At 42.3% G+C, this 19,932-nt stretch overlaps 1 protein-coding gene across 11 annotated transcripts in view; it reads left to right on the top strand.

Moving 5' to 3' along the window:
* The first annotated feature begins 234 nt into the window (after window positions 1-234).
* LOC144093206 (uncharacterized) overlaps window positions 235-19,932 on the top strand; it is a 37,053-nt gene continuing 17,355 nt past the window's right edge. For 5 of the 11 annotated variants that reach the window (XR_013306226.1, XR_013306225.1, XR_013306224.1 and 2 more), the window contains exons 1-10: window positions 235-917; window positions 3,785-3,862; window positions 6,289-6,354; window positions 14,943-15,094; window positions 15,370-15,454; window positions 16,081-16,134; window positions 16,583-16,895; window positions 17,392-17,914; window positions 18,740-18,881; window positions 18,959-19,078. Coding sequence is in view for 7 of the 11 variants with exons in the window: in XM_077626540.1 (XP_077482666.1) it covers window positions 798-917; window positions 3,785-3,862; window positions 6,289-6,354; window positions 14,943-15,094; window positions 15,370-15,454; window positions 16,081-16,134; window positions 16,583-16,895; window positions 17,392-17,914; window positions 18,740-18,881; window positions 18,959-19,078 (1,653 nt within the window). In the remaining 4 variants the exon portion in view is untranslated. The remainder of the gene's footprint in view (window positions 918-3,784; window positions 3,863-6,288; window positions 6,355-14,942; window positions 15,095-15,369; window positions 15,455-16,080; window positions 16,135-16,582; window positions 16,896-17,391; window positions 17,915-18,739; window positions 18,882-18,958; window positions 19,079-19,932) is intronic. The other 6 variants (XM_077626544.1, XM_077626543.1, XM_077626546.1 and 3 more) reach the window with 6 other exon arrangements.

The following is a 19,932-nucleotide window of genomic DNA, read 5'->3' as shown; positions in this document are numbered from 1 at the left end:
ATTTATTATAATTTTAAGAGCATTTCCCACCCGTCCACTACCAAATGTCTCATGGACTTGTCCTGGCCCGCGGCCCGGTGGTTGGAGATCCATTTAAAACCCACAGTTTGACAGCTCGAACCTGATCACACCTGATTGGTCCATTTCCCAAGCGTCCTAAAACGCGGGCGTGTGATTGGGTGATATTGCAGTGACTCCGCTAATCTCCGAGTTGGCCCCGCCTTACTCCGCACCGACTGGATGTCCTGCCAAAGGGGGTATTTTGACGAAAACATCCAACTCGGCAGCGCAAATGAAGCCAACAGCTGCGTCGATGGCGTCGTTTTAAACGTATATCATGCACAGACCGGAAGCCGAACACGTATGCACGCACTGTCACTCGTGAGGAGGAGGAGGCGGACCGGATCGGACTCCCTTACGGTAAACTGGCGTCGCTGCCCCCGCGATGGAGGCTGCTGCTGACGGGACCCGCCTGGACCACCGCAGTGTTGTCCACCACCAGACGCCGTCGCCTCGTTGATCGACGCAATTAAGGAGGAGAAATAGGACAAATCTATTGGTGCTGGGTGACGACGTCCACAACTTGTCGATCGGCGTCGAAACGAAAGACAATTTAACGGGTGAACGTTAAGTCCAACTCGGGGCACCATGACTGGCGTAGACGTGACCTAAAAGTGCAAGTTCGGGTAACCTCTAACCTGGAGTTCGATCTCGAAAGTTCTACATCGTTTTAAAAAAAACAAAAGTTGTCTTTTTTTTTTAAAATAAAGAGTACATAACGTCCTTCTCTGATCACCATGTCATGCAAAGAGAACTCCTGTCGGAAATTCCAAGCAAACATTTTTAACAAGAGCAAATGTCAGAATTGTTTTAAACCTCGAGAATCTCACCTGCTCAACGACGAAGACCTCGGCCAGGTGAGTAGCTTTATGTCTTTTTATTGCAAGAAACAGTAAATCTCTAAAAAAAATAGACAAGTCCAAAAACTGCAAAAGCAAACATTGACAGCGTCTTTTTCATCAAAGGTGGGCGGAGTAGGTCTAAAACTACACGAGTAAAAGGAATTAATTTATTAATTTATTTAGAAGTACTTTAAAATTCGCTCGAAACATCTTAGTGGTATTTATTTATAGGAGAAAAAAACTTTCTGGCTGCCATTGACGTCCATTGACGTCCAATTCTTGCAGACCTCTCAACAAACAGGCAAATTAAGACACGATAAATGATCTTAAATTTCTTTGTTTGCACACGTGAAAGGTTGCAAAAAGCTCATCCAAAATAAGGTCTAATCAACATTATTTGGATATATATTGAACATTGGCAGGTGGATCTGACTGGGTCAGATAATTTGCAATTGTAATTCTGGTTGACTGCTTTTGTTGCACACGCGTGTTACACTTGCAAACGCAGACCAGTTTTTGTCATCTGAAATGTGGAGGTTTTAGATGGACACGGATGGCGGAGCACATTTGAAGCAGTGGGTGGGCACCGCTGTCAAACTGTGTTGTGTGATATTAATGAACATGAACTCAATGGAATGAATGGCCATGTGGTGGGCGTGTTTCGGCTGTACGGGTAGACAGACTAAAAGTGCAAAGGTTTGTTTCATTGAACTCAATTAGTCTTCCGGCCAGGGGCTCTTATTGACCTTAATTTCATGCCAAACTAGGCCTCTGCCCAAGCTTTCCAGTCCACTTGCCACTATCTACTGCTTTTTCTGATTAACTGGGTCAAAATACATGCCAAAAACCGTCAGGATTGGGGGTGTAAATCACCATTTAGAAGACAATACGAAAGCAATTCTTTGAAAAATAACATTCAACTATTACAGTTTGATTTGAGTCAAGGGTCTTTAATTGATTTAATATAAAAAAACAATCACTCAGATTTTCCCTGAAGAAATAAAACAATACAAATCAATTTAGAGACTTTTGAAAAGTTTGTTGGTGGAAAATTTCAGATACCAGGCCGCCCGCTGATTGATTATGTTAAAAAAAACATGCAAAAACAATCATCATTTTGGGATTCCCCTCAGGTTAGGCTATCCGCAAAGCGCATTACGGTGTGTTCCATTAGTTGATTAATCACAAATGCTATTATTCCAACAATATTTCCCAGCTGGTCAGAGTGGCATCTCTGGAAAAGTAGCACACTTTCCTCCCTTAACTCAAAAACCAAAAAAAACTATGATGGAAAATAAATAGCTCTCCTTTCCCTACGGACCACCGGCTGTCAACCTCCAACCTAGACGGTCACGTCTTAGTTGTAAAGTTTTCCTACGCTAAAGTGCTTGGCGGGTGTCATTCGGTTCATGTTTTGAAGCCCGGGCTGAATCTCTAAGGTCGGGCACATCCGCTGCAGGAAGCTGGATGACATTTTCCAAATAATCGCTCTCATGAGCAAAACAATTGCTTGTGAAATAATCTGTTGAAATTTTCACTCATTGGCTGCTAGGGACTGCAAGAGACTTGAATCCTGTTTTAATGGGAGGGCTAGCAACGAAACGATCCCTCTTTTTGGACAAACCACGGCTGTCAAACTCCGACTTGAGCCAGTCATTCCTGAGATGCAAAGCCAAGAATGCTTGGAGGCCCATTTGTTTCATTCTTGTAGATCTTCTATTGGCCTTAATATGCAGACTCTCGGTTGCGTTACAGTCGGAGAAACGACGAGGCCAGGAGCTGTTGCAACACACGCAGTTTAACCACTAAACCACTCAAGGGGAAAACTCGACCTGGAATTATCAGAGTGCATTTTTCAAACAGGGCTGCTGTCAGGTCATGTGAGGAAAGACAAGATCTCCTATTTTTTTTCCCTTCCTGAACTCTGCACAATCTCCTTGGGTTTCAGGCATATTTTTACAGGCTTAAACGCAGCCGGTGCTAGTGTGATTCAGTCCTGCAGGCAGACCGCTTATCAGATAGTTGGCCCGCAAAGCACCGCCAATCAGAGACGGTTGCGTTGGGGAGTGAAGATTGAACATTGCTGTTACGTCATTTTGTTTATCCGGTCGCCACGCTTAGAAATGATTCGTACCTCTCGCAATCAAAACAAAGGCAGATTTTAAGGTGGATTATAGGTGGCTTTATGGGGGGATGAAGTCATGACTGTAATCAAAACCCCTGACGGAGGAACCACGCGGCTATAAATGTCAATGCTGTTCAAGTTGATTTCTAGCTCACCGTTTTATGGATTTTCATTGACTTTGCAGAGGATTTACAGCTTATCTGAGCGCAAACATCTCGCGACATTTCTTGCCGTTCGCATGTAAAGCCAGCTGTGGTCAGGCAGGGCACGTTTGACTCAAAATAACTGCTGACTACTCAAGTGGCAGCCGTTCAAGTATGTGGCAGCAACTATTTCAGAAAGCATGCCAGGCCAACTCACATTTCTTAAATTGAAATTGCAAATTTGTGGCCGCCAACACCCCCAATGTCTGCGTTGTTTTTCTTGCCCGGCAGCCACTTTGCCCGCGAGTACACTTTTTTTTTTGGAGGATCAGGAGGAAAATCTTGTGTGTTGCCTTTTCCTGCCCCCCCACCGAAGAGCAGCATGGTGCACTGGAATAAGGCCAGCGGGAAAAAGTAGCTCGCAGTCAACTCAAGTCAGCAAATTTGACTACCAATGCCAGCGATCTGAACTGTGGGCTTGGTTTAATGATGTGGTCGCTGTGAATGAGCTGTCTACTAATCTAATCATCTTCCATTCCAATAAAAGCATAATTATACTCTTAAGTTTTCTGTTTTCGTGGTTGGTCTTGATAATTATGTTTTCTCACTAACAGGCTAAACCAATTTATGGAGGATGGTTGCTCCTTGCACCGGAGGGGACCAATTTTGACAATCCTTTGCACAGATCTCGGGTAAGTGGCATCGATTCTGATCAACTTTATGTAAATAAATACATTTTTGCATGCGAGTCGAGTCAAGAGCCATTGGATTGTGTTCTGAACCGATACTTTGAAAATATGGCACATCCAAGGGTCTTTTTTTGCACAATTTGAACAAAGCTATGCAACGTTAACTAATATAAGATGATTTTTATAAAAAACAATTCGTTTTCTTTGCAAATGCAGTTGCGAAAAAGTGATCTTTAAATATTTGGTTCTCATAAACAAACTTGCATGAAAAAATTAGTCTAATATTTTAATTTGAGCTCTCTGTTTTTCCCTTGACATCAATTCAAGGGTAGCATTTATCAGATCATCGCTGCCATCCCACCCCCAAAAAATAAATACTACATCTTAAAACCCCATCTTTTTTCACCCAATCCAATGGTCAGATGTGGGACATCTCTAAAATAAATTCTAGGATAAACAACGTAGTGGAAATGTTTTCAATTTGATATCTGCAGTACACTCACACTTTATGGGAAAAAAACGGACTAAGGCTTCCGGTGGGAATTTTGCCCATAATGATGAGAACGGTGGTTCCCAGGCATTAATGAGCTTGATATTCACAGGATTCCTTGAACTCTGCATGCTTGGCATCTCGTAATCTGAGCCTCGCACGGTTGCACTGCCTTATTTATCGACCCCCAGATACAAACTGTGGCGGTGGTGCATCCCAAAAAGTGGACCTGGGAGAATGTGGGGGAGGTGATGGAAAAGTCCCAGTTCTCACAGCCGCTCTGATGGCTTCCATATGTTTTCTTTGGGGGGGGTTCTGAAGCACCTCCGGATTGTTCACCCCTTCTGTTGTCAACAGCCTTCTGCTTGCACTGACAACGCTGATATGTTTGACCAAGTCTGATTGTGCTGAAGTGAGACGCTTCAGCATTGTAGTCTTAAAAATACTTCCTAGAAGAAGTTGATTCTATTTGCAGGTGATAAGAACTCTCAACTGCAGGAGCAGGTGACACATGTGGGGGGACCTTCTAAAGCGTTGTTCAATATTTCATGGATTATGTTGGAATTCGAGCCAAGCAATAGTAATGCAACACGGTCTGAAGCAAAGTGGCCGTTAAAGATAGGTGGGGGGTTCGAGAAAAGAATGCTATGAGATAACGAGAAAAACGGACAAAAGAAAATGTTCACCATTTTTGGAGTTTTACAAGATCAGTGTTTGTTGACCTTTTTTGAGACATTTATTTATTTTACAATGAAAAATGTCAATACACTGCTCTTTAAAAAACAACAACAAAAAAGCACACTCATGGTAAGATTATTTCCTGTCAATCATTTACCATTTTGCTTTCTGTTATCTGTGAAACATTTGTTAATCCATTTTTCTCCACCTGAAGGCATGTTTCCATATCTACATATGTTAAACAAAACTTGTATACTACTGTATATAGTAATGCAAGGGTATAAACTGATGCTCCACTTGTTTCAAAACGTGTAGTCAGTGCTTGAAAGTTTCCAAGAATTCACTTGCCAACACATGGTAAATGTTTACCTAAGGTTGGCTTGTGTATATTTACTCTTTGCATGTGTGTGCCCTAGAGTGCATTGATCCAATTTTTTTTCCGTCTAAACTCGGAATTTCATTGCAGGACGGGACGGTGAAATAGTGGTTAGAATGTCTGACTCACAGTCCTTAGGTCCGGAGTTCAATTTTGTTGTTTGAACGTTGTCCCCTCGCTTGCGTTGGTGGTCAATGGCTTCCATGTTCGATTCAGTGAAGATTGTAAATTGTCCATGTCGTGGTGAGATCAGGGTTTACCCCGCCTCTCGTCCAAAATTGGCAGGGATAGGCTCCAAACGGATTGATGGATGGAATCATATTGTCTAATAGATTTTTAAAAGCATCTTTAATCATGCTGTCATCTATTTCAACTGGGATGCCCCTTCTTGGAGTGACATTGCTCAGAATTTCTGACACAAGAAATGTTACTGATGTTTTTTTTTTCTCCTTTTGTGGCTCACATTCCTCTACTATGTCCAAAAGAGACCTTGATTTGTATGTCGTTTAGCGACAAGCAAGCCATGGGGAGCCAAATTGTGGCTAGTAGGGTGGGGAGTGACACATTTTCTTGTGCAGCCAAATAACTTTCACACTTGTTGGTTCCAAAGGTTTTAGAATCTGGCAACACTGACTCGATTTCCAGTCTTTTTTTTTTGTATTTCTATTGAAGGTCAACCTGACCCTTGGTGATGAGATTCTGTAAATATTAATCAAAATTCTGACTTGGTTCATTGTGTTATCTTTTTTGTTTTTTGAAGAATTGGATAAGTTTGCCATATTTTGAATTACACAATAAAGTCACTTGTGCTGTTAAATTTAAAAAATTGTAATCGTGTATTGTCTGTCATTGTTAATCGTTATTTTATCTTTTTTTCATATGCAGAAATGGCAAAGGAGGTTTTTCATCCTTTATGAACATGGCTTACTTCGCTATGCCCTGGATGAAATGGTAAGTAAAAATTCTTTTTTTTGTATGACCTGTTTATCTAGGGTTGTGATTGACAGCAATAGATGTGCTGGTAACAAAAATCTTTATCATATCATACTATGGAAGGAACTGACTGTGGCTTTTGAGATTTCTCAAAAAGGACAGTTTGAAAATGAAGCCCAAATTTGGCCTTTTAGTGAAATTTCAGTCACGGACTGTTAGGAAAATACACTTTTTAAAAACTTGTTATGATTGCAAATTTTCTTCATTGACTTGCTTTAACTCTATTTTTCCCTTCATTCCTGATAAAACAAGGATGAACAATGAGTTGAGACATGCCCAGGACTATTTTGTCAGCATGTTTAACGTCCAAACTAGCATAGTGATGTCAGGAGGAATGAAGTTACACCACACATGGTGTTGATGAAGAGCGTCATGTGCCGAGCGCTGTCTGTTTAGTTTGTGGCTTGTTCAAATATTGAGCAAGATCTTCATGATTCCTTTGGGTTTGGGAAGAAAAACTGGAAAAACCACCTCGGTGCCAGGAAGATGGATGTTGTTTTACAGTGCCAGAAGTTCAGTATCGAATAGCGTGTGTTTTTGTAAGTCACCTGTTCTTGTTTGGTTCTAGTTGCACTGTGTCATGTGGTTGAGCTGTGACTGACCCAGAAGCAGGCGCTTTTCAAAGCATGCTGTATTATGGTTGAAGCATCAGCACATCCTTTTTATTTGACCTTTTCTTTCTACATGTGGCATTTTCTGGCACAAGAGATGCGGAGTGTTTATATAATACGGATGGAAAGGATTTGAATTGAAACCTGGAAGGGAAATTGCATTTTTTTCCCCCACAGATTGAGTCGTACACGGAGGGCTTGTGTGTGTTGTGTATTTTAATGCAGCAAGGTGCTACATCATTGCATTGTGGGAAAAATCAAAAAGTATTTTTGACAATTAAGGGCCAGTGAATGGAGAGTGATGGAAGTATGATTCGTAATGTGGGGGAAAAAAATCCACTCTTTATTGTTCGCTGGTTGTCAATCACTCTCGTTTAATCTCCTTACTGAATTCAGGATCAAAAGGGAAGGAGGATGGAAAGGATCAGAAACGGGAAATATCAAGTGACGCTAAAAGTAGAGCCTGACAGTAATCATTTGTACTCCGTTTGTTGGCCGGTTGCCCAACTTTATGTCCATCGATCTTTATGGTGTCAGCACATGCCTTTTAACTTTTGCAGCTCAGATAATATTTGATATTGCTTTGCTCACTGTTTGAGTAGTGTACCTTTTTAAAATGTTGTTTTGTGGTCTAAGTCAGGTCCAATTTAACCGTCTGGCTACCAGAAAATGAGTTAATGACCGCTATCTATCGCACTTTTCCAAACCACATTGCAACCTAACCGAGAGAATGTTAGCCTTGTAGATGAGGTGGTGCCCCTCTGTTTTCCTCCTGGGCCACTTTAATGGCTTTTGTATCTTTTAACCAAAGCCAGATGGGCTGCGGTCCCAACCTGCAGGATGTGGCCCGGCTGAAGCAAAGGCCTGGGATATCGCAATACTTTCAGCCATTAACTTGGAGTCGCCCACCTGTGGTGAACACCCCCTTGTGACGCACAACCACGGTTCCTCTTTGCGCAAGGAGCCCGTAGTAAAAAATTGATGGCTTTTTGTAGAAAAGAAAATGCATTCTGTTATAAAATAAATTGCAGCGTAGGGGACAACAACTTGTATTTTGGCTTTGGAAAGGTCAAGCGTTTTCATGTAATTTGTTGATGTTTTAGTACACATGGTCATAAAATACATTCAGTTGGAGGGAGCAAGTGTGAACAATTGGAAGTCTCCTGTACTAGACTATAAAAGCTGGTTTCCCAGGGCAACTGGCAGTTATTTCGGGGAGACTCTTGTGTTGCCAAGGGCAACATGTTTTGTCACTTATTCCAGTAACAAATGCCCAAAGCAAGGGCTGGCAGTAAATGTTCATGTTTTCAGCCATCGTTCGCTGCCACCATTTCCTGTCGCAATAATTTGGACATCTTGTCGCCATTCTACGAGTTTACAACCGAGGCCGTGTCAGGAAGAATTGAATAGGAAGCATCTGCGAGATCCCTCAATTACTTGATTAGCTGAGGAAATTAATCACATTAATGATAATGGTATGTCTTCGATACCTGTCAGAATTTGGAAGTTGCTTGTTTACAACTAATCAGTAACACATCGCAGAAATAATAGAGTATTTTGTGGTTCTAGATATTTTTTTCCGACATTTACATGTATTTTGCCAGCATAGTTTAAGAATTAAACAGTTCAAACCCTTTAAGTTACATGATAAATAGAAGCTGTCATCGGTTAGTAGGTGCTCAGGATTTGTCAGGTTAAGAACCCTACGGTGCTCCTTCACTCGCACCAAGAGGACTGTAAATGATTAACGCCCACATTATAATAACCGCTCTAAATTGCTAATAATGCGACACTTATCTGCACTGACAGTGCTTTCATCTCATTTGAACTTTGCTGTACAATACAGTATTGACTTTTCTTGTTGCGGGCTGGATTGTGTACAAACACGTGTTTAATTTGTAATGGTTTACAAATGTTCGTTTAAAAATAGTTCAGTTGGGTGCTACCGTCAAACACGTGTCTAAATTTCTGTAAATTGGTCAATTGACTAATTTATTTGGGCCAATAACAGAGATGAATGTCCAATACAATTGAACCTGTTTGATAACCAATGAGTTGACATAAACTGAAAAAAAAAACTTCAATTGTCCATTAAGCATAATATATTTGACTACAAAATAGAATAGTTATTCATCCCCTAATCCAAACATTATGCCTGTAATTGAAAAGGCTCGATCTCAAAGGCAGTTCACTGAATGTGCATTCAAAATGATTGAAAACTGAAGTGATTGCTCAGTGTCTACCACATCCCTCATTATTCCTCACAAGAACATGATGTTCTCATGACGTTTTTATCCCTTGAAGTCCGTCTCATTTCATGTCAGCTCAATTAATTTCCTGTGTTTACTGGAATTCAAAATCATGGACCTCTGCCCTCTAGCACTGTCCAAGAGTTTTGAGAAACTTCCTATTCCCATTTTGTGCATTCTTTGTTAATTTGACACACACCATTCTGCTTTCTCCACCAATCCTGAAGGATGCACGCCTATGCAGCACTAACTAGTGTTTACATTCACAATTGTAAGCTCTTTGGTATGCTTAAACATTGCATAGAGCCTCTTCCCTCTGTACCCTGAGGAGTTTAAAATTGTGCGTTCTTTTGATGGGCTTTTGTCTTACGTTCAACTGGGACTGACGGGGGCATTTTGGGAGATGAATGAGTTGGAAGGATGTGTGCAGTTGCCTGCAGGCTTTCTGTGCCGGGAAATAGTGGAGACCGACCACCAGCACCCTTCGAATTAGGGACACTAAAAGGCAAGACTTCAGTTTTTTTTCTCATTGCAAACAATGGCTACGAGAGTCAAGTGTGGAAGTTAAGTAGGGAGTTGCTTTGAGTAGATTGCAAGGTTATTGTTGGATTGACTTGTGTGCTTGTGTTTTTTTGTGGGTGAAGCATCTGCTGATGTTGCAAAGGGGACGGTGAATTTTTTTTTTTAACCCTTGCCCTTCCTTCCTTGTGAATCCAGTAGTAACCGATCTGTTGGAATGTAAACAACCATGGATTACAGTAGGGTCACTGTTCGCATCACGCAAGGCCACAAAAGCATGGGAATAGTCTGCAGGCCAGCTTGTAATCATCAGGCTGTGCGGAACTGCCATTCAAGCTAATGACAGGCCCAAGATACAAATGGTCCCAACTAACCAGTCACAATAAGATGTGGGGAAGCTGTACTTTGCAACGAGTAGTATGTGCAAATACAGCTAATATATCATTTCTAGATTGATGTGGTTCTCTTGTTTTCATGAAGTTAAAACAAAGTCATTTTAATGAGCAGAATTCAACCGTGCTTCAGCTCTTACTCCATTTTTCGTATCAGTCAATATGTTTTACTTCTACTGAAACCTTAACTTAGTCCTAAAATGTTTGAGTTACAAGGGTACATGAGGAAAAAAAATATTGAAATTGAACACTTGCAGACTAACTGGCCAAGCTGAGCCAAAATCATTCCCATTACTCGAGTCCACACATCCACCATTCTTTGAAATCCAAATTCACTATGTCACAGCCTCATCATGGAATGAATTCAACATTTCAGCAAACTACCAAATGTTTACATATCACAGACAAATTTGGAAAATATGTTGCCATTTCCCTTGTTAATTTTCTTAAGCTCATTATTTAGAAAGTTGATTTTAGAGTTTTCCAGATAGTGGGGTTTTTTTCCATTTTTTTTGTCTTTTCCCCCCCAAACCATTCATCTTTCACTGAAGGACATGCTCCAAAAAGCTTTGGCTAAAGCCAGCGACCACGACTCTAGCTGACATAGCCGTCCGTCACCTTTGCTTATCCCATTACTCTCTCTGCTTCACTTTCCCATCGTTGTCTGCTCTCTCTCTCACTGCCAACCTCTTGTACACCCGTCTTTCACTCCATTTTGCTTGGGCCCATAAATCATTGGGGCTGGAGAAAGCAGCCAGCCCTGTTGTGCAACTTCTCCATCTCCTTTTCTCTACAGCCTCCCTCCGCCTGCTTTGCTCACTTGGGTTAAAAAAAAAGTGTATTTGAAGTGTTCGGGTGAGAGGTTGGTCAATGCCGAGAAAAGGACTTGTAAAACAGTGATTTAGATGGGGAGGTGTGTGTGTGTGTATGTTAAGGAAGGGGCGTTATTGGGACACCAAGAATTTGGAAAACTTGCTAAGAATGAGAAAACATTTGCATTACTATGATTCTATGTGAAATTGTTTTCATGTGGTTTATGGCTTTGAACCATGTATTGACACAAGCAAGGAATGATTGCATTGGACTCTACTGTTTCTCACTGTAAGATGTCCTGGTGGGATGAAGTCCATTTGTAACCCAGCCTGATACTGCAGGCACGGCAGCTGTAGCAAAATGTGTCTTCACGTTGTGACAGGTGCATAGCGTGACCTTTAACCCTTCACCTCAACCATTCCAACCATCTGTTCAGAGCAGAGGCCTGCGGCCATGATATTATCAGAAGGAAATGGCCTTCTGGGTTTGGTTCCAGATTTTTAAAATGGAAAAATGATACAAGTAGCAATAGTGAGGACGATAACAGATTCAGAAATAATTCGCTGTTACATAAAATTGCTTATTTATAACCTTGGACGGTTTATAAGTGTCACAGAGAAATGTGCGATCCCGTGGGTGGTTGTGTTGGTCCTAGTTGGGGGTTGTTCCGATGATATTTCTGGAGTTCTCTTCAGGGCTACATTGTGAATATTTACTGTCCTATGAGTCATAGTGCTTTGAGAGAAAACTGGAATAGACTACCTTGGAAAGTGAAAATGGACAAGATATATCATGTTTGTGTCAACTGCTCATTTCCCCCATGAAGTTTAAGAGAACAGTAAAGATTAAATTATGTAATACAGAAGGCAATAAGAATATGCACACCGTATGTATACAAGCTTTCCAAAAACAAATCATTGACTTTTTGCACCATTACCAGTAAATAATTCCGGACACACAGAACTTGTAAGAAAGGGAGGCCTTATAAGCAAGGCTGCAAAAAGAAAGATGCAATTGTTGTACTAATAATAGCTGCATCGCACAAGAGAAATCTTATCAGGCAAAGGAACCCCCCCCACACACACACCTGGTGATAGCACCTGTTTTGCTCCACTTCCCAGCCAATCTGTCATCATCTAAAATGACTTCTCACAATTGATGATTCACCATTGACCATTCAAGTGCTTTAAATAGGGGTGTTTGACTTACACCCATATAGCCATTTGACCAAGTTTCATAACAGTCTTTTTGGAAATAGCAATGCCTCCAACACTTCTCTCCTCCTCATCCTCCTCCTCTGCATCCCCATCTCTGACGAGGCCAGCCATGTGAAACCACCCACGTTCCTCTCACCGAATAAGGAGCAACACTAGCGGCCCACGTTCTCTGACATACCTGCTTGGAAATGTGTTGAGTGAGTTTGCAGCTGTCCATTTTGTGTCATTGCACGAACAGATACTGAGACACAGAGTGCCTTGAAGTCACGGCACTGGAGTTCTCTAACTCCCAAATCCACTGTGAGAGTCTGTTTTCTCCACTGTGCTTGGTTGCCATGCAGATTAGAGTAAAGACATGTTTAAAGTTGCCGTAATGCGGCTGTCAAGTTAAATGCATTATAATAACCTCGTTCACGGTCGTTCAACTGAAGGTTCCCAATTCAAGTAGCTTTTTGCATCTGTTTGGATGCGTGACTATTACGACACAACTTTCAAGGTGACTCCATTCGTCTGGCACCCGAGGACAAGCTTGTGGGTTCACTTGCAACCCAAAATATGTTTACGTCTATTATCCCAGGTTGCTAAGGAAAGTTTTTCATTGCACGATTTCTGTTATCGGTAATGAGCAGGATGTTGGACCCGAATGCCTGCCATATTCGTGAGTCAGGATGATGCAGTGCCAGCTCATCGGTGTTCCTTCACATTTTATGTCTTTGAGAACAAAGACGAGTGACTGCGGGTGCCGGGTGATGACCTTGGAAGCCGTTTGTGTGTTCTTGTTGTTACATGTCGTGAAAAAGAGTAATAAAGACTGAGGGCGTAGCCATTTTAATTTGGCAAGTTCAAAGTTGGCAGACAGTGGACACTTGAAACCAGACAGCTGTTTGCAATCGTCTTACAGGTGTTTGTAACTAAATAAATCGGGCAGTGAGGATTTTTTTTTTTTCGGAATGAGAAGCGTGGGTCTGATTTAGAAAGAATGTCGTGGAAAACGATGTGATGTCTGTGACTCAATCACAGGTCACATTCCAATCTCTTGACTTGTGGTTTGGAAATATGAGTGTTGTCGTCCTAATTTTGCCCAAATCTGTTGTCTCTTCATTATTTCCTTGTTTGAGGGCTAACGGGAGGAGTGCTTATATGGACTGTGGTGGTGGACAATCCCACATTGTGTGATCTGGTGCTGCCACACAAAGGGCTCATTGTGGTCGGACATGGCCCGGAGAGAGGGGACAGGGTCTGGGATAAGTGATAGAGGTATGGGGTAAAGGGGGCCCTGGTCTGGGGGCAACTGTGTCCCAGGCTTCACAGATATAGTGTGTGTGTGTTGGTCAGCTGACCCAAGTCCAGTCCAAGGAGAGTCCACATGTGTGAGTGGAGTCTCGTGCTTCTTACACATATCAACAGTACTGCCACCCAGACAGTTTATTAATGCAGCAGCCTTATTCTTCAAATGGATTGAATCGTAACCACTTTTTGATTTCTTTGTGATTGTGTTGTGAATTCAACATTGCATAAGACATTTTTTTTTTCTGTTCTCAGAATTAAGACTTTAATACCCGGCCTTGACTCGGTCAAAGACTAGACTTGCATGGGCACTAGCAGAAGTCAACAGTCAGTCCACTAAAGCAATGGTTTCCCAGCATCCCAGCTAATGATCCTTAATCCGCATTGCCACTTTCCTTTTTTGTCTCCAACGCTACCTTTTTTCGCCTAGTCTGAGAGTGACAGGGCTCTCAGGTCAAGCTGACGCCAGTCTCTCCTTTGCAATTTGAAGCAGGCCTAACAGGCCCTCGCCCAGCTCTCTCGGGGTCTGTTTGTCAGTCTACCTGTCAAGCACAGCTGCCGAGCCGACCTCTCGCCCCGTTGAGGGTCCTTCGTTGTTTAATCCGTGGGCACAAGTAGTTACCCCAACTGTGTCACAGAATCCTCAATTTTTCAACACAACATAGACAATCTTTATATCTAGCATGCCATTGCTTCTACCTTTTGACTTTAAAAGAACTCCATCCTGTCTCCTCAATCCAGCTCGGTCAAACCAGCTCATCACCCGCCTTAGGGTGGGATTACCATCAACTTCTCCATCCACATCAGAGTGCATCCGTGGGATTTCACTGCTTTGGTACTCTGACGGCACGGTAATGCCGTGGAAATCACTTTCCTGAATACGATTTATTGGGTCATCGGCCAAGTTGAGTGTGATGCCTTTTAATCTTGTCTCGGTCCTATACGCCGATGCACAGAGGGCTGTAATTTATCATTTGTGGCTGGTACTTATAGACACCAAGACACCACAGCGGTTACATGCCGTAATTTTTCCCGTATGTGAAGGAAGGACCCGAATGTTGTTCAAAGGACACTTGTTCTGCTTCGCATTACTCATGTCTTTATTCGGCAACTGTAAAATGTTCAAAATTGAATGAGGGGGAAAAAAGCTCAAAGCTTGCTTTATTCTGTTCCTGAAATAGATTTAAGTTGTAGCGATTGGCTGTCATTGATGACAATAGACAAAGGCAGCAAAGAGGTTAATGTGCTCTTTTGGACATCATGAAGTTATCAAAGTTTTGCAGGCGCACGCTCCTCCACATGGACTGTTGACATCTGCTGTGCAAATTCTGCTACCCTGTTGATGTTTTTGCAGATTAGGCAAGAAAGTCATTTGGGAAGGATGTGCCAGTTTGTCTATTTAATTGCGTTCGCTCGCTTTTCCACACTTCCTACATGTACTTTTGTTATGTCTTGCAGCCTAGTACTCTTCCCCAAGGGACAATCAATATGAACCAGTGCGCTGATGTCATTGATGGAGAGTCCAGGACGGGTCAGAAGAACTCCTTGTGCATCCTCACTCCTGAAAACGAGCACTTCATTCGGGCCGAGTGCAAAGAAATTATTAACGGGTAAATGGGATTTTGACGAATATTTTTTTAGACTCGACGGTAGATGTGTTTGAGAGAACTGGGTCAGGTGAGCAGTGTGGTTCAGTGTAATGGGCCAAGTTTAAATAGCGGAGACCAATGTGTGCTATTGAAACGATTGTGCCCTCTGCTGGCTTGTTTAGACTGCTTCTCCTTGGTGACACAAACTCAATACTGTTTAACTTTAGTAATGTTGTATTTTAAGACCGTATAATATCACAGGAACAAGAAAAACATACTTTTGTCAATCTTAACAGATGGCATGAAGCTCTGACCGTCTACCCCAGAACGAATAAGCAGAATCAGAAGAAGAAGCGCAAAGTCGATCCACCAAGTCAGCAGGTAATACATATTAAAATTGAGTTTACTGACGTTACATAACTCATTTGCAGAAGAACGCTTTGACGTTGTGCAGTCCTCCAGATTTTCACAGGCTGTTTTATGGATTATTTGGCTCCCCCGAACCTCTTTAAAAACGTTGGAGGAAAAAAAATAAAATATTTTTTAATGACTTCTCTAAAAGGCTCAAGATGACCACATCTCAACACAGTGATTTATATCACTGTGGGAGTTATCCCCTCAGCATTTGTAAACAAGGAAATGAGGACGTAGGAGTGTGGCAAAACAGACAAACATAAACGATGAAACTCTGGGAAAATCACAACAAGTTCCAATCCTTAGGAGAGTTGTGGTTAAGCATAATTTACGGGGATTGGTCAGATTTGAGAGAATTACGCAAGAGTGAAATATCAAATTTATTGTGGACAGACTGTGATGACCTCCCCAGTGTCCTGTGGGATTTAGGGATTACGCTACACAATTTATCAAATATTTTTCAACCACAGTTAATCCATTATACTCTTTCCACTTATACACAATAGGAAAAAAACAAGACCTGAAAATGAGTATCATTTTATTCCGCACTATCTACTTTATATTTGACAATAAAAGCTTTTTTTGGTTGGCAGGGAGAGATAACTACAATCCAGTGTTTTTGCACTAAGGACATGAATGGACACCCTGTGAGTTCAACCCTGTTTCACCACTAAAATTGAAAAAGCAGATTATAGATTTTTACTGCACACTCAATCAAGATAAAGGAGAATGAACTATTTCCCCCTCTTTAACACGGAAACACGATTGCATGTTGGTAGTGATTGAAAACGGGGCTGTAAATGATTCAATCCTGTCTTGTCTTCTAAATTATTGAATGGACTTCTACAATCATTTACATGTAACATCAAAGCTTTGTTTGCCACAATTTGAATGCGTTACTGTACTTTTGGGGCCACCATCTCTAATCAGCCAATCATTCATGTTTGTAGTTGGACTTCCATAAAAATTCTCACTTTAAAAGCTTGCGAACAGTTGCGAAAGGAGTTCTTCAAATTTTGTACAGCTGCTTTGTTTTTCTTGGTACATGGCATCTATTTGTAGCTCACTGGACTTTCTTTTTCCTTTTTCCCCTAGCATCGTTGTGACCTTGCCTCCCATTATGTCCTCTCATCCTCCCTCCCACTCCTTCCGTCCCAAACTCCTATCCAGGAACCGGGGCCCGCTAAGGTGACAGTGACCAGCGGGGGTGGCGGCTGCAGCAGTGGAGGCAGCATCCCGTGCCTGCCCAGCAGCATCGCTAACGCCGAGTGCGTCCCCATGAGCCGTACCACTTTGTGGCAGGAGGAAAACCGCTGGAGTCGAACCGCCATCCCCTGTAGTCGCAGCGCTTCTTGTCTCAGCCAACTGGGCCAGAGCCAGCCGGAGTCCAGCGTTACTACTCACGATGGTTAGGACCGTGGTTAAGAAGCTTTAGCGTCTAATTCATAATAACTTTTATATCAGTGGCGGTCCGTGCATTTCCTAGTGACGCCTTCAGCAAAAACTATTTTATGGCTATAAAACCTCTACTGCAGCTACAGCTCCGACACATAAAAAATAATCAATAAATCAATACACAAAAATGGGGTAAAATCCACTTCCTAGCAGCATTTAATGATTATATATATATATATATATATATATATATATATATATATATATATATATATATATATATATATATATATATATATATATATATATATAATCTAAAAAACTATTAGCTTACTCTACCATTACAACTTTTTCCCTCAAAAATAGGAAACTAAATCCTATGTCATGTTAGTTTGGAACATATTTTCACATCTAAAACACAAACACATTTATGTTCTTCTGTATGCACACTGATAGCCGTTGTCTTGACATTTGAGGAAAAACACAAAGTATTTTCATTGAACTTGCAGACGGTGGCACGATGAGCACTGGACGCAAAGTACGAGTTGAAAGTGGTTACTTTTCCCTGGAGAAGACCAAGTCTGAGCCCTCTCCAAAACCCACCCAGAATTCCCAACCTCTGCAGCAGCCCCAGCATCTCCCCCAGTCCACGTCGACCTGTTCCTTAGGAGCGTCTATCCCCAGGTACAGTTCTGAGGCCGAACCATTGGTTTACCCCCGTCCCCCCTCTCCGGGAACGCTTGCATCTCCTAGCTACTCCACCATCAGCTCCTCCCAGAGCTCACTGGACTCCGAACCCAGCAGCACTGCTACTGCCAACTGGGAGGGCCATGGCGGTGGTGGAGGGAGCACTAGTGTGAATAGCGCAAGTCGTTCAGGCAGGCAGTACAAGGCGCTTTCGGACGTGCCGCGAGCCCGCAGGATGAGCTACCGAGAAGCCTTTCGTACGGAGAAAAAGCGACAAGAACTTCGAGAGCGCACACGGAGCCCCGGGCGGGAGGAGGTGGCACGGCTGTTTGGGGAGGAGCGCAGGTGAGAGCAGAAAGGATAGCCTGCCATTTTGCCCCACAAATATAGAACAACAATAATAACACATTTTAAAATTTGTTGTGTCACATTTCGGTGTAGTGGGCACAGAAGTTGCTAATCACTGACTTAAATTTGCATGACAGCATTTTAATTTTTCATCCCTAAGGTTGTATTCTCGTGTCTTTTTTATTGATTTGGGCTGCGGGCCTGTCACTCTTGCTATCTTTGCTAGATGATTTTCTTGTTTTGATCTTTTCCAGGGGCTTCTGAACTGAGTTAATGCTCAAGCCACCCCTCCACCTCTGTCCCAATGCTGTTTCCTGCTGGTCACCGCTGATTCCTGCTTTCTTTCATTTCATCTCTTCTCTGCCTGGGAGCACACACAAGCACCCTCACTTTTCATATAAATGCTTGTGTTAATGCAAACACACCTTTTTTTCATTGTACATTGATTTATTCCTTTTCTTCCAATGCATTAACTAATTATCAGTGCTTGGAGGTAATATCGCCGCTACCTGTCATTGCTGCTACTTCTGCAAATTGATTGATCAATATTGCAGTTTTAGACATTTCATTCTCTCTTAAATTCAACCACCATGAAAGATACCATCAATCAATCGTCAGGTTCTTCTCTTGGAGAGACCACAACATAAAATTAAAAAAAAAAAGTGGGGGTGGTTGAAATCACTTAATTTGTTTTTCTGTCATATACAGTCAGCATGGTAGTCAATGCATTTGTCAAGCTGAGATCTAGAAAGGACTTGAAAACTATTTCAAATAATTGTATGTCTTCTTTCCTTATCAGAAAAATTGTCTTCTCTGTCTCAGGCGTTCACAAGTTATCGGCCGATTTGAAGACAATCCCAATGTGGAGCGCATGGACACGAGCATCCCCGGCGAACCGTCCTCAAAGGTCAACAATGTGCAGCGACAAGGCCGCAGCGAGAGACGCTATCTGGCTGAGAAAAATGTATGCAAGATGTCTTGTTTACTCCTACGTCTTGTGACACACAGACGGATCATTTGGGAACTCTTTTGTTGTTGTAGGACATGTCGTCATTGGATGCTGGAAAGGATCGTTCAGTTCCAAATATGTCCGGCTCCACTATTGCAAATTTAAGACGAGCCAAATCACTTGACCGCAGAGTCACTGAGTCTGCAATGGCTGTGAGTTTTTGTCGTTTTTCTCAAGTATACTTTTAAACAGTGTTTGATGTAAAAGAATTGAGCATGAATTGTACTTGACCCAGGTCATTCAGATCCACCACTGCATGGGAATGTGGCTTGACGTTCATCTTGCTTATCTTCCACTCTGCACCCTGGTTTGAGGGGTGAAATTTGTTTAGATTTACGGCAGTGACAAATGACTAGAATGAAAAATAGATTCAACCCTGTTCAATGGCCCTCTCCCAATATTTTGTTAATCTCTGGAAGCGTGCCAAGGGAGAAGGACGAGGTGATTGGGATGACTTTTTAAAGACGAAAATACACGGTAACATTTTTTTTTCAAAGGCGAATGAGTGGTTAGCACATTAGCCTCACAGTTCTGGGGTCCTGGGTTCAAATCCAGGTCAGTCCTCTTGTGTGGTTTGCATGTTCTCCCTGGGAGACAGAGAAAAAAAATCTCTCCTGAAATGCAGTACCAGGACCCAAAAAGGTTTTTTACTGTATACTTATGTAACCTGATTTCTCTCGTTCACACATTACTCACTGCTGACCCATCCCAAACACGTGTAAAAGTATCCTTTGCTCCTACAAGTGGGATTAAAGTCCCGAACGCCAAGCTGCTTAGGGCCGCAAATGTGTCCTCCCCAGGTCCGACTCTCTCACGTCACGTACTGACCTCAGATCTCCTCGGAGACTTGCGCGTAATCGCTGTGGTTGGTCTTTCCGCGATCGGTCTGCAGTTGCCAGGAACCCCACCCACTTACCCACCCATACACTGACAGCACCGCCGCTGCTGCCAATTTATAAATAGCCGATGCGGAGGCAGTCTCAGTCGAGCTTTAAGCACCCCCCAC

The sequence above is a fragment of the Stigmatopora argus genome, chromosome 18, assembly GCF_051989625.1.
Source record: "Stigmatopora argus isolate UIUO_Sarg chromosome 18, RoL_Sarg_1.0, whole genome shotgun sequence".
Classification (NCBI taxonomy): Eukaryota; Metazoa; Chordata; class Actinopteri; order Syngnathiformes; family Syngnathidae; genus Stigmatopora; species Stigmatopora argus.
Note: the sequence above shows the minus strand (reverse complement) of the source record. Positions and strands in the feature narration are given on the sequence as shown.